At 44.9% G+C, this 13309-nt stretch overlaps 1 protein-coding gene and 1 long non-coding RNA gene across 9 annotated transcripts; both read left to right on the top strand.

The window, feature by feature from the left end:
• Nucleotides 1-703: 703 nt before the first annotated feature.
• LOC132453076 (uncharacterized) lies at nt 704-2937 on the top strand. Of its 7 annotated transcripts, none has more exons than XR_009524572.1 (7): nt 704-807; nt 1138-1281; nt 1436-1499; nt 1596-1674; nt 1748-1859; nt 2084-2165; nt 2384-2937. It is a non-coding gene; the product is annotated as an uncharacterized LOC132453076 (long non-coding RNA). The 7 variants fall into 7 exon arrangements; XR_009524570.1 differs by having other exon boundaries at nt 2084-2192; nt 2378-2937; XR_009524573.1 differs by having other exon boundaries at nt 2061-2192; nt 2378-2937.
• A 5828-nt stretch (nt 2938-8765) lies between these two features.
• hao1 (hydroxyacid oxidase (glycolate oxidase) 1) lies at nt 8766-13307 on the top strand. Of its 2 annotated transcripts, XM_060045977.1 has the most exons (8): nt 8766-8998; nt 10480-10631; nt 11001-11256; nt 11518-11690; nt 11928-12019; nt 12317-12475; nt 12713-12782; nt 13091-13307. In XM_060045977.1, exons 1-8 carry the CDS (start codon nt 8862-8864, stop codon nt 13156-13158), a joined length of 1107 nt encoding a protein of 368 aa, XP_059901960.1. In that variant the 5' UTR covers nt 8766-8861; the 3' UTR covers nt 13159-13307. The 2 variants fall into 2 exon arrangements, with proteins under 2 accessions (XP_059901960.1, XP_059901961.1); XM_060045978.1 differs by lacking the exon at nt 12317-12475 and having other exon boundaries at nt 8767-8998.
• The last annotated feature ends 2 nt before the right edge of the window (nt 13308-13309 follow it).

Here is a 13309-nt window from a genome sequence, read left to right as displayed (position 1 = left end):
AGTGTTCTTTGTTACTTCAGCTTTTGTACGTTCTAAATATCTGCTATCATTAATTGCCACAGAAGTTAAACCCTACCCAATGGAATGACGTTAAACAACGACTTTGGTGCAGAGTTACCAACTGGATAATATCAAAGCTAAAACAATGGCCGTCATTCCCACATGTTACAGTAGAAGATACTCTAGAACTGTACAAGGTTAAAAAGGTAACATGTAGTTTGTCCCAAGGTCTGCCTCCTCCACCAGAGGTAGACCTCCACCTCCTCACCCAGAGCCAGACCTCCACCTCCTCACCCAGAGCCAGACCTCCACCTCCTCAGCCAGAGCCAGACCTCCACCTCCTCAGCCGGAGCCAGACCTCCACCTCCTCAGCCAGAGCCAGACCTCCACCTCCTCACCCAGAGCCAGACCTCCACCTCCTCACCCAGAGCCAGACCTCCAGCTCCGGTCAGAAGTCCTCCAGAACAGGCCAGTGCTCTGTGTGAGTAGAGTCTTCTCAGGTCAGTTTCAATGCATGGCTTGAACCACTTCTTTAAACTTGTGGACTGCTCTGTCTTCATTCCCGAAAACGGGATGCTCATGTCTGGTCTCAAGTCTTTTCTGGCCTTGAGTTATGAAATAATAGTGCAATTAATTGTGTAACTCGGTTTCGGATGAGTCTAAGTTTATTGTTGGGCAAATTCTGATATAACCCTGCTGCTGTAGCTGAAAGGCGAGGCTGAGAGACTGGGGACCGGAGGCTTGTGGTGCCAGGATGGACCAGAGACTGAGGCTGGAGACCAGGGGCCTGCAGCACCGGACCAGAGGGTAACCATCACCAAGCTCATCTGAAACACTAAAATCCACTCTAGTTTAGGTCTGGTTTTGATCATCTCATGACTTTAAATCTGTGCCAAGCTGTGAGTTAATTCATACGGGGGTTATGCAAGAGTCATATGAGCCATTAATGTTACTAGTGCTGCTACGACCGTAGTGGATGAATTACTGAACGCGACAATCTGCAGACGTTGTCTAATTTAAGTGTTTAAATAGGTTTAACTTTGTCTTCACTTTTACAAGTGAACCTCAGATGCAGGAGGTGGGGTGTGTTGCGTCCCCAGATGATTTACTGCTGAGACCAACTGTGTTTGAAACCAGACCAGGAATCCATGGCTGAAGGAGCTGATGGAGGAGTCGTGCTGAAGGAGCTGATGGAGGAGCTGATGGAGGAGTCGTGCTGAAGGCCCTGCCTGGTGGAGGAGCTGGTGGAGGCCCTGCCTGGTGGAGGACGTCTGTCGTGGGGTAGATGGAGCTTGACTCTGAAGTGATCTTCACACTCACTGCCACTTCTCGTAGAATACTGCTACCACAAACTACCGGCGTTTGTACCATATATACCAGACAACTACATCTGTTTTACCACATGTTGAAGCAAGACTTCCGCTGTTTGTTCCAGACCAGGACTCTGTCTGAGGAGAGCTGCTGGAGGACGACTAGGAATCGACCAACAAGGATTCCTCGTAAGTTTGTATTTACCTATATGGTTGACTTAAAGGGCAAAATACAGCTGTTACTTTGACAAGCGTTAACCAACTACCGCTGTGTTTTCTTACTAGAACGTGTTTCTGGAGCGGAGGCGAGCTGGTAGGGGAGCCGTGAATCTGGAGGATGACCATCACTCTACCAACAAGGATTGTAAGTTTGTATTAACCAAACAAACTGGAAATAAAGGGCTTAAAAATAAGACCAACTACATGTTTGTTACCAGACTTTAGGGCCAGACTCGCGCTGTTTGTTCCAGACCAGGACTCTGGCTGAGGAGAGCTGATGGAGGAGCCAAGACTCTGGAGGACGACATCACTCCACCAACCAGGATCCTCGTAAGTTTGCATAAAGTAAACAGTGGACTTGTTGTAACGCAGGATTAGTTTGCCCAGTACAAGTTACGGCATACTATTGTGGTTGTTTACCAGACAAACTACAGCTGCTACTTTGTTACGCGCCATTAGAGCCCAACTACTACTGTGTTTGTTACCTTACATTAGAGCCCAACTACTACTGTGTTTGTTACCTTACATTAGAGCCAAATTACGTTCGTAACCAGACCAGGAATCTGGAGGACTGATGGAGAAGCCGTACAATCCTGAGGACCACCAGAACTCTACCATCAAGGATTCCTCATAAGTGTGCATCATCTGGATATAGTGGACAAGGTAAGGGGTTGGGGGTTCAACTCTCAAACCAATGGTGCCGGGTTCAAGTCCTCAGAATACAGGGATGCGTCCTTGAGCAAGGCGCCCTAAAGCCTACCTGCTCCATAATGACTTATCTTTGGTTCAGATAATGTTGCATCTTTTGAATATTGAACCTAATCAATGTCCTTGTTTTGTCCGGGCAGACACAGCTGAGCTGAACCTCACCTGATCCTGTTTGGTCGGGGGTAGACGCACCTGAGCTAAACCCGCCCTGATCCTGACATCCTGCTGGTCCCGTCTCCTCAGTTCATCTGAGCCTCGTCCTCCAGAAGACCTGCTGAGCTCAGCAGTCTGAGGCTGATGGATCAATGACCTCCAGTGGGAGTGATCTTCTTGACCCCACATGTAACCGTGTGCTTCCACACGCCTTTCCCTCACGTCTGTCACTAACCTCACTACTTCACTACTCTCTACTGCTTCCTCTTTTCTTCCTTCTCTGTGGTTCGAACCTTTACACTGGAGGCGCGTCTCCATGCCCTCAGAGGGTTCAGCGTTAGGGTTGAGAGTCAGGGTTTAGAGTCAGGGACAGAGCTGGTCAGGGAGGACTGCTTTACACAAACCTCTTCACTTGCTTTCGGAATGGTGGTGACATTTTGAAAAGATTCATTTGGGAAAATGTTTTCCTCTGCTTTCCTTTACAAAATTGTATTAAACTTCTGTCAAGTGTTTTTGTTTATATATTAAAATCCCACATTGACTTCTACATGTTTGATGCGGTTCATTTAATTGTCCTTTAACCTTTTTTTTTTTTTATATCCCACCACCCCTCTTCAGAGGACAACTTTATTTTTATTCAACAAAATTTGATTTACAAAAGTAAAATAGAGAATAATGATAATGATAATAATGAAAGAAAATAAAAGGAGATTGAAGTGGCTCCGAACCCATATACCCAAGTGCGCAAGACACACACACAAAAAGTAAAATAACAGACACAAAGAAAGAAAAACACAGAAACAAGCTTTAACATACATACTGACAGACAGACACAGGGACGCACAGTCAGACAGGCAGACAGAGACAAATGGTGGAGAAATGTGGAGTGGTAGATGTGGTCTGAAAGGAGGAGTATGGTGCTATGTGTGTAGGGTAGGTATATGCAAGTGTGTAGCTATAAGGTGTTTGGGGAAAGGGAACGTGTGTGTGTGGGGGGGGGGGGGGGGGGGGGGGACTAGAGAGAGTGGGGGGGGGGGGGGCTTCGAATGTACATGGCTTACCTTAACTGTTGAATGTACATGGCTTACCTTAACTGTTGAATTTGTAGAAATGTTATGAGGGGATTCCAGATTTCTTTAAAGGCGGAGATATTGTTCTTTTTATATGCAGCAGTTTCTTCCGTCAGGATGAATTCTGTGATTAAGTTGGTCCAATGGTTGTGGCAAGTGGCAAGATGATTTAGATTTCCAGTTTTGAAAGACTGTTTTCTTGGTGATAGCTAGAGAGACAAGGACTGGGGTTTTGTATTTTGAGGGGAAGGGGGAATCTGAGGTGTCTCCTAGAAGACAGAGTGCTGGAGACAGTGGGACTCTGCAGTCCAGGACCGAAGATAGTGTGTTAGTTACTGTGGTCCAGAGAGAGTGAACAGGTTGACAGAGCCAAGTTGCATGGAAATAGGTGTCAATGCTCCCCGAAGTGCACTGTGAGCAAGTGTCTGTGTCAGATAATCCCATTTTAAACATTTTACTCTTGAGTGATGTGTGTTCTGTGGATAGTTTTATATTGTATGAGTTGTAAGTTAGTGTTGGTGGTCATAGTGAAGACGTTTCTGCAGATTTGGGTCCAGAAATCGGGGTCGGGAGACAGAGTTAAGTCCCCTCCCATTTGTTTTTCGGAAGCGTTATTGTGGGGTTAGATGAGGCGATGATTCTGTAGAGTTTTGATATAAGTTTTTTGGGGTTGTTGGGTATGTCCAGTAACTGTTCGCTGGTTTTGGAAGGTTGTAGGGTGTTGGTTAATTTTAATTTGCATTTGATTAGGGCTTTAAGCTGTTGGTAGTGAAGAAATTGGTCTGTCCCAATCCCAAATTTTTGGATTATTGCTTTGAATGACATAAATTCGTGATTTTCAAAAACGTGATGGAGGTGGGTAATGCCCTTTTGCTGCCATTTGGGGAGATAGATCGGTGTATTGTGCAGACGGAAGTCCGGGTTGTGCCAGATGGGTGTATGCCTGCACGGTGCTAGTGATGATTTGGTGATTTTGTTGGCTTTCCACCAGGCTGTCAGAGTTGTGGATATTTTGATGTTATGATAGAAGTCCAATTTTTTGATTGACTGTGGTAGAAAGGGGAGGTCTGTGATTGAGTTGGGGGAGCATAATTTTTGTTCAAGATCGAGCCATGGGTTGGAATGTGTCTGTTGAGTCCATTTATATAGGTATTGTAATTGATTTGCCAGAAAATAGTGCATGAAATTGGGTGCTTCCAGTCCGCCTAAGTGTTTTGAGTTCTGGAGTGTTGAGAGTGCTATCCTTGGTTTTTTATCTTTCCAGTAAAAGTGGGTGGTGAGAGAGTCTAATTTCTTTAACCAATTGTCTGTTGGGGTTGTCGGTAACATTGAGAATAGGTAATTAATCTGGGGGAGGGTTTTCATTTTGACTGTAGCAATTCGGCCTATGAGTGTGAGTGGTAGCTTGTTCCATCGTTTATAATCATCTTCTATTTTCTTGATGAGTGGGGCATAGTTGAGGTTGAATAGCTCTGACAGCCTGGGGGAAATTGTGATACCTAGGTATTTTATGTTGCCTGTGGTGAGGGGGAGGGAAGGGTCGTGGGCTACAGAGTTCCACCGTCTCCAGATAGCGGGAGTATGGTTGATTTGTTCCAGTTGATTGTATAGTGAGAGACTTTTGAGAAATTGTTAATGATGTTGAAGGTTTCATTGAGTGAGAGGGATGGGGTTTGTAGGTATAATAATAGATCATCTGCATATATGCTAATTTTGTGTTGAGAGTTGTTGATTTGTATTCCTTTAATTTTACTGTTTACTGTAACTTGGTTAATGTCAAGCTAAACTCCTGCAATACATTTAATATACATGATTGTTATTCTGCAATGTTCACATAATCCATTTTGTAAAAATATGATGCCTCCATATTACTACTAAATTCCAGCCTATTCATGTATTTAACAATGTACATACTGCCCCCGCAGGCCATTCTCTGCTACTACAACACGTTCAATCCACCAACCCGTCTCACATCAATGTACTATAGCTTCGTTGGTTCAAACGGAAGATGTAGTTTGGTGTGAGACTGTTGTCCAGCAGAGGGAGCTGTCATGCACCTTAATTATACAGAAATGTCTGTGTATTTACATTTAAAATGTTCATGGGCTGGTCTAGATTGTCTGCAAATAACTCGGCCTCCAGCAACAGGATTGGTCGAAACATATGAAGCGAAGGAAATAAAAGCCCAGTTCACCAGATCTGAGGTCAGCTGCGGTCAGATTTTGGATCATAAATATATTGAGCTCGGAGGAGCACGGCAGGACGCGTGTTTACCTGGTCGATTAGGCCTTGAACGCAGACCCTGAACCCAGGCATCCTAATCACAGACCCTGTGTTTACTTAGCCCCGAATATAATTTTTGTGTTAAATTAAATAAAAGTAAAAATATTTTTCATTATTTATTAGTACTAGCCTAGTCTAGATAGTCCTTCTGGCAAGAGAATAAACAGTTAAAAAATATAACCTTTTTATCACCTCAAGTGAATTAACCTATCCTATCCCCAGTCAGATGTGTGTGTAAAGTCTGTCTCACTTGTATTAATTTTACTCTGAAATAACTTGAATGGAACTTTAGACATTTGGGGACAAGCAGCAAAGCAGTTGGGTAGCTATTTTAAGCTATAATAAACTGCGCATTTTGTTTATTTAGGTGAAGCATTATGAAAAAATGTTCATGCAAAATAAAGCATAGAAATCATTTTGGCATTTTCATTTTCCGTCTGGGCTAAGCCCCGGATGTTTATGAAGCCTAGAAACACCCCTGGCTTAAGGAGTGGACCCATCAAAAACTCATTTCACAAATGCATGTTTTTGCAATCACAATTAGGTTGTTTCAGTCATTAGCCAGTGACGTCAGTGGGGGTGGCAAGTGGAATCACGTGACAGCACTTGGACGTTGGATGTCCATGTCCTACAAGCCGCAGCGAGACATTATAGAAAAAAACCCTGAAAAAGCGACTTCAAATATGCAATATCGGATTACCGGTTAGAACAAGTTCTGGAAAATATGCATCTCAGATCAACATATAAATGGTTCATGCAAGTACTCTAACGGGAGCAGACAGGTCATTGTTTTTTACAGCAGTATGCTAATTTGATTCAGATAAGTGTTTTAAATAAAGTGAGTTTTAACAAGCAGCTTTGTTGACGACTGTAGGTATGTTATAGTTGCATGAGGCGTTTATCTTCGTCAAACTGATAAGGCCTACAGATTTTCTTTAGCTATGATTTGAGTTTTAGGCTACTGCTATGTTTACTTTTTATCTTCAAGACAAAAAATAAATGTGGCCTGATAAGCCCTTTGAGACTAACTGTCATCAAACCAAGAAATATACAAATACAACAGAATTGACAAAAAAAAGAAACTCTTGATATGCAGTAATTACACTGCCTATACAAGTTGCGACAAGGTGGTAGATTGGAGCTCTGCCTACCATACAACGGAACCAGATAAAAGGTTGTGTGTGTATGACACATGTTTACCAATTCTCGCTCAATATCCCCAGGTTATGTAGTTACGAACCAGTTATAACAGCTTTCCAAAAGGCTAGCCTAGATTTCAAGTTGATCTACATTTTGATCTTTAGTTTACTGTGAAATAATACCCTCGGACCCGAAACTTTAAATGGACCGCTTGGTTCCATCCACTTACGCCTCGTTTCCACATACGTACATTCTCGTATGCGATCCAACCGTCTCCGACCGAAAGTCCATTCATTCCTATGTGATTCTCCGTAATGTCCGTTTTTCCTCCGAGACTCCTCCCCTCTGTAAAATTTCTGTCCGGTATGTCCGTAATATACGTTCAAAAAATGTAACTTTCGCCGTCGTTTTACGGAGATACCGTATGAACGTTTTTATGTTTTTCACAAAACATGTAAGTACCTGGCAGGCCAAACTCCTCACGATCTCTTTCCAAGCCTGGTTGGTTTTGTTTTTATCTCTGTATATGTCGATCCTCATGTTCCAAAGTACCGGTCTCCTAAAAACGGCCATTATCATACGCTCCCCCATCTTTTGTCCGTAAATAAATTCATGTCCGTACGTAAAACACTAGCGACTCCTTCCGTAAATTTACGGAAGCACGGATACGAAAAACATACGTATGTGGAAACGAGGCGTTAGGCCCCGTCCACACGAAGCCGATTTCATGGCGAAACCGCAAAGGTCTTGTACGGTTCGGCCTTCCGTCCACACGAAGCCGGCGAATCCGCTGACCGAAACCTTAAACTTCTGAAACCGCCCTCGGAGGTGGTTTCAAATCTACCCGGTTTCGTTTTGGATTCGTGTGGACGCCTGAAACCGACTGAAACCGTAAACCATGACGTCATCGCCCCACCCCTCGACCCTCTAGCCAATGACTGTTAAGCCCGCGGAGTCTCACCCTTTATGCGCATGCTCGCCTCTTCTTACTATTTATTTTTGTAGCAGAAGCAGCGCCCCTTATGGGCCTGGAATGTGTACTACAGCGTTTCTACAGATCTACCCGGTTTCGCTTGACTCCGTCTTTACGGAGATACTCCGAAACCGGATAGATCGAAACCGTAACGGTTTCGGCTTCGTGTGGACGGGACCTTAGTTCGGTCGTTACCGTTGGCCTACTCTCCTACTGTTGGATCTCAACATGATTGTGTTGGGATGAGAGTGCGTGTGGTATCGTTTATGGACCAAAGGACGTCTTCAAAAAACGGATCAAGTTTTGTTGATTAAATTGATCATTTATGTTATCTATTTTTCACATTATTTCTGCACTTAAAAAAGGCCCCTGCACTATGTCGCAAATGTTTGGCAAATACAACATCTTGAATTTTAAATAAATATACTCTGAGATTAAAAGGATACATAATTTCCATAAAATATTTTATTTGAATTAATTTATCAATTCAAATAAAAGACTTGTTTTTCATCTCAAGTCAAATGTCCTTACAACCGCCTTTCACTCTCAACAGCTCCACTCCAACCCCTTTGAACAGATACAGATATTCTCAATTCATTGACGGTTGAACTCATTGATGAGGAAGGCTGACCCGAAGGGCATTCATCTGATAGAAAGTAGGGGGGGGGGGGGGTACATTAAAGTATACTACAGGATTACACCAATAATATATAGTAATATAATATAGAATAACAATAATCATTATATAAATGAAACGGCAAACATTGTATGATTTGTTGCATACACACCGTTTACACACATACAGTATGGGCACATGTGGGGGTGGTGTGGACACTCGTGAGGCGAACAGGGTAAAGGTCAAAGCCAGCAGTTTAATGATTAAAGAGGCCACCATTGGTTCACCCCTTTCCCCCCAGTCGGTCCCCCCTTCCTCACACACACAGCAGAGCTCGTGGCCTTAGCTCAGGTGTCTGTAGTAGTTAGGTTCCTACAAGTGTGTCCGAGATGTCCGAGCATCGCGTTTGTGTGAGTGACTACGAGGTGGACGCTAAGAGGATCCTCCCTAAGGCGGTCTACGACTACTACCGCTCCGGGGCGGACCAGCAGCAGACACTAGAGGACAACACAGCTGCCTTCAACAGGTACAGAGCACTGGAGGCACAGGTCAGCTCTGTCTACACCCTCGACTGCCTCCGACAAGGAGCCAATCTGGTGTCTAACTGATGGAGGAGTATCAATCATAACTATACAATTATAATAGAAAACCCGAAACCAATATTACATTTAAAGGTATTTATTGGACAAAACATTGCCTTTCCTATCTTAAAGAGTTCATATTGCAACAATTCAAAAGGAATTTGTGTACATTCTTCTTGGGCGAAGAGGTGACTCCCTTCCTCTCCCTCTTATTAAAAGGTGTTAAGATAGTTCTTGCATTTGCACAGCCGCTGTAGCCACAGAGTCTGACACTGAGGCCATGCCAATCTGCTGACCTCTCTGCTGTGCAGGTTCCTTTACCTGTCCTGCAGCCCTGCAGCCATGTCCACTTCACCCACAGTGTATTGTACTGGATCTCTCTCGCCATGGCTGACTTCACCCACAGTGTATTGTACTGGATCTCTCTCGCCATGGCTGACGACTTCAGCCACGGCCGTTCAAACCCTCCGCGCTGTTCACTCCTCCTAACCTCAGGGCCAAGAGGAGGCACTGGGGGATATCTGAGGGATGTTTAATGAGAGTATAATAATGAGAACAGGGCGCCAGGGGAACCACTGTACCCACTGCCGTACTCTGAGAGAGTACAAACATCCAGGCCAAAACTCTAATGTCAAAACAGATAGGAAACCCCCCTTATCACAGCATAAATACCCTTCCCAGGGTCAAGCAGACCACTGGGACTGAGTTGGACATGGTAAAGAGGAAGAAATGTTCCATGGGGAGAGATTTCACATGATTAATGTCAAACCATGCCAACTTTCATTTTATTTCTGGCCCAAGGATACCTATAGTTAGATGGAAGACACTGGTCTGAACCCAGATGATCACTATTGAGTAAAACCCAGAATTAAGGACAGAGGTGCAGATTAGCCTGATTGGACAGGCGACCTACAGGCCTGCGACTGCCACAGATACCAGTTGTGCTTCTAAAAATGGCCTAGCTCTAACTACACCACATGAACAATAATATATATATATACACCAATATACCAAGTACTAAACTCTGGTAAAGCACATCCCCTAGGGGCAAAACAAACACAACTTCAATTGTGACATACACACTAACCCACAAACATACAAATGGTTCCCAACCTTTGACCTTAGGTGAACCAGCAGTATCGAGGCCATACTGACCTTATGACTTCATATGCAAATGGTAAAACATGCCCGCTTGATCAACAAACGTGTGCAGTGAGCGCTGGAATGGCGGCGACTGATGTAACGTGAACGCACAAAGTGCTGCCATGTAGGAAACTATAATTATGATGTCTACATTCTTTGCAATTTTCCAAGCGAGCAAGTGCGTGATCCGTGCTTGTTTATGACCGCAGTTTGTCATAAACAAACCGATTTGTTCGTTTATTCCGGTTGGTTCAAAGACGTTTTCTGTTGATGACGTCCCCAGGTGGCGTCTGCGGCCGCGGGTGCTGCGGGACGTCTCCGAGGTGGACACGTCCTGCTCCGTCCTGGGCCAGCCGCTCAGCGCGCCTCTGAGTGCGGCCGCCACGGCCATGCAGCGGATGGCCCACCCAGACGGAGAGACCGCCACAGCCAGAGGTAGGGGCCGGCGGGGCCAAGCTCACACAGAGAGGGCCGACGGAGCAACAACGTTAGACCGATGGAGGAATGGTGCAACCGTAGGAATATATGTTGGGCTTTGAGTGTCTGTGTAATCACATTCACACCTGGTGGTATAATATGTCACCTTTAAAGCATATTCATATATAAGGTGGAATGCTCTCCGCCAAACCATCCCAGGTTTGACCGTTTCACAGTCCATAGCTGTAAACTTACACCTCATTAATTAAAGTAAACTATGCCTAGGAGAATGACTGTATTGTCCCTTTACGGTGATCATGAATAGCGATGGACACGATGGCCACTTGCAGGAGATACCTTCTGTAACGTATTTTTGTTTCTTCTCAGCATGTAAACAAGCTCAAACGGGGATGATGCTGAGCTCCTGGGCCACGTCCACCATAGAGGAAGTGAGCGTGGCGAGCGATGGAGGCGTGCTGTGGATGCAGCTTTACATCTACAAGGACCGAGAGCTGACGCTGTCCCTGGTTCGCCGCGCAGAGGAGGCGGGCTACAAGGCCATTTTCGTTACCGTGGACACGCCCTACCTTGGAAAGAGGTGGGATGATGTGCGCAACCGCTTCAAGCTTCCCTCGCACCTCAGGTAGGAACCACACCTCAGGTAGGAACCAAAAAACTCAAAGGAGGAGTACAATTTCAAGTTGAAGCATATGGATATGGTGCCACTGTGTTATTGTCATATATTTAAAATAATGTATTCATAATATACCTGAACATTAGTTTTTTCAAGCATTCCTTTTTTAGGTGGAGGAAACAATGCTTTGATATAATTCCAATAAAAGGCACTCTGTAATAGGTAGATATTGAAGTAGTACTCATGTTACATTTGTTGGTTTGTGTGTAGTATGTCTAATTTCTCCACAGAATCCTTGGCCTTCTCTGAGGGTAGCTATGGCAACGACAGTGGACTGGCGGTCTATGTAGCCAAGGCGATAGACCCAACCCTTTCTTGGGATGACATCGCCTGGCTTAAAGAGCACACGAGACTTCCAGTGGTGGTCAAAGGAATATTAACAGGTAGACGCAAACACACAGCGCGCAACTTCCACTGCCTGCTTCTCAAACGGAAGAAATATTTTGGAAACCTGTCCAAAAATATCTGACCTTTCTGTGTGTGTGTGTGTGTGTGTGTGTGTGTGTGTGTGTGTGTGTGTGTGTGTGTGTGTGTGTGTGTGTGTGTGTGTGTGTGTGTGTGTGTGTGTGTGTGTGTGTGTGTGTGTGTGTGTGTGTGTGTGTGTGTGTGTGTGTGCGAAGGTGAAGACGCCAGGCAGGCTTTGTCCCATGGAGTCGACGGCATACTGGTGTCCAACCACGGCGGTCGACAGCTGGACGGTGTGTCCGCAACGGTCCGTTCAAGTCTTGTTGTTACGCAGTACACACAACGCAGTACACACACCGCAGTACACACACCGCAGTACACACAACGCAGCACATCAAGTATCACATGAGGACAGAGGTTTCAGCATTATTCTGAAGGCATAATGCATCGAGTGCATGATACTCCTATCCTTGACTTAGGGCTCAGTTATGGTTCCTTGCGTTGCGACGATGTTGAACCATAACCAGCCCTTGGGTGTCTGGCTGGAGGGTGAGCTGTCAGATGGGGGTGAGGATAGTGTTGGTGTGTGGGGTGTACACAACAGTTGGACGCGTTGGAGGAGGTGGTGCAGGCCGTGCAGGGCCGCTGTGAGGTGTACCTGGACGGAGGCGTGAGGAGGGGCACGGACGTCCTGAAGGCGCTGGCTTTAGGGGCCAGGACGGTGTTCGTGGGAAGGCCGGTCCTGTGGGGGCTGGCGTGTGAGGTGAGGCAGGGGGGGGAGTCTCGTAGTGACCTGCTGAGAGACACAGAATGTGGCCCGGCAGCTCGCTTTGTGAATGCTCTCCCCGAGCGGCCTGTGTCCTTGTTGTGTTTTTAAACAGGTTCTTTTGGAATATAACTCTCAGGTTGACGTCCGGGGAATTCCTTCTTATCAGGAATAACTGGTAACAATAAAACACACATTTACCGCTGCTGTTTGGTGTTTGAATGTTTTTTTTAGGGAGAGAAGGGAGTGATCGACGTTCTGACACTTCTGAAAGACGAACTTCGTCTGGCAATGGCGCTGGCAGGTAACACACGAGCACATATAGTCGATTCCTACCAAAAATCTACTTTTGATATGCAACTCTATTGGTGCTACTGTTCATCTTTAAATAATACATTTTATTTATAATGCACTTTATATTCAAGAATCTCAAAGTGCTAAATGGTGAGATTAGACGTATTCATCATATATTGTGAGGGGACTTTGGAGTAACATTGTGTTGTATAGATAGACAAAGATAAAAGGTAGATATATTAGATATGTGCAATAACGTTAACAAAGGCTGAGCAAGATGAGTATTTTGCCAACAACAAATATGTGTGTTTGGGTTAGGTTGCCGTTGTACAGCAGAGATAAGCAGGTCCACTGTCACGAGACAGGAATTCACATCCAGAATCTGACCCGTCCACATTACTGAAGACCAACTCCCAAACCACGGTCACAGATGTTTGGCCTTCTTATTGTACACTCTGCTTTGCCCCTACTTTGTGAATCGATTCATCATTATTTTAATGAACACAGTAAACGCATCAGCATTTAAATACACAAACC

The sequence above is a fragment of the Gadus macrocephalus genome, chromosome 2, assembly GCF_031168955.1.
Source record: "Gadus macrocephalus chromosome 2, ASM3116895v1".
Classification (NCBI taxonomy): domain Eukaryota; kingdom Metazoa; phylum Chordata; class Actinopteri; order Gadiformes; family Gadidae; genus Gadus; species Gadus macrocephalus.
The sequence above is the reverse complement of the archived record's forward strand: the minus strand, read 5'-3'. Positions and strand labels throughout refer to the sequence as shown.

Coding starts and splice junctions, on each gene's coding strand:
- hao1 (XM_060045977.1), top strand. CDS start 8,862: ATGTCCGAGCATCGCGTTTGTGTGAGTGACTACGAGGTGGACGCTAAG. Junction 8,999..10,479: donor AACACAGCTGCCTTCAACAG/GTACAGAGCACT, acceptor TGACGTCCCCAG/GTGGCGTCTGCGGCCGCGGG. Junction 11,691..11,927: donor GGTCAAAGGAATATTAACAG/GTAGACGCAAAC, acceptor GTGTGTGCGAAG/GTGAAGACGCCAGGCAGGCT.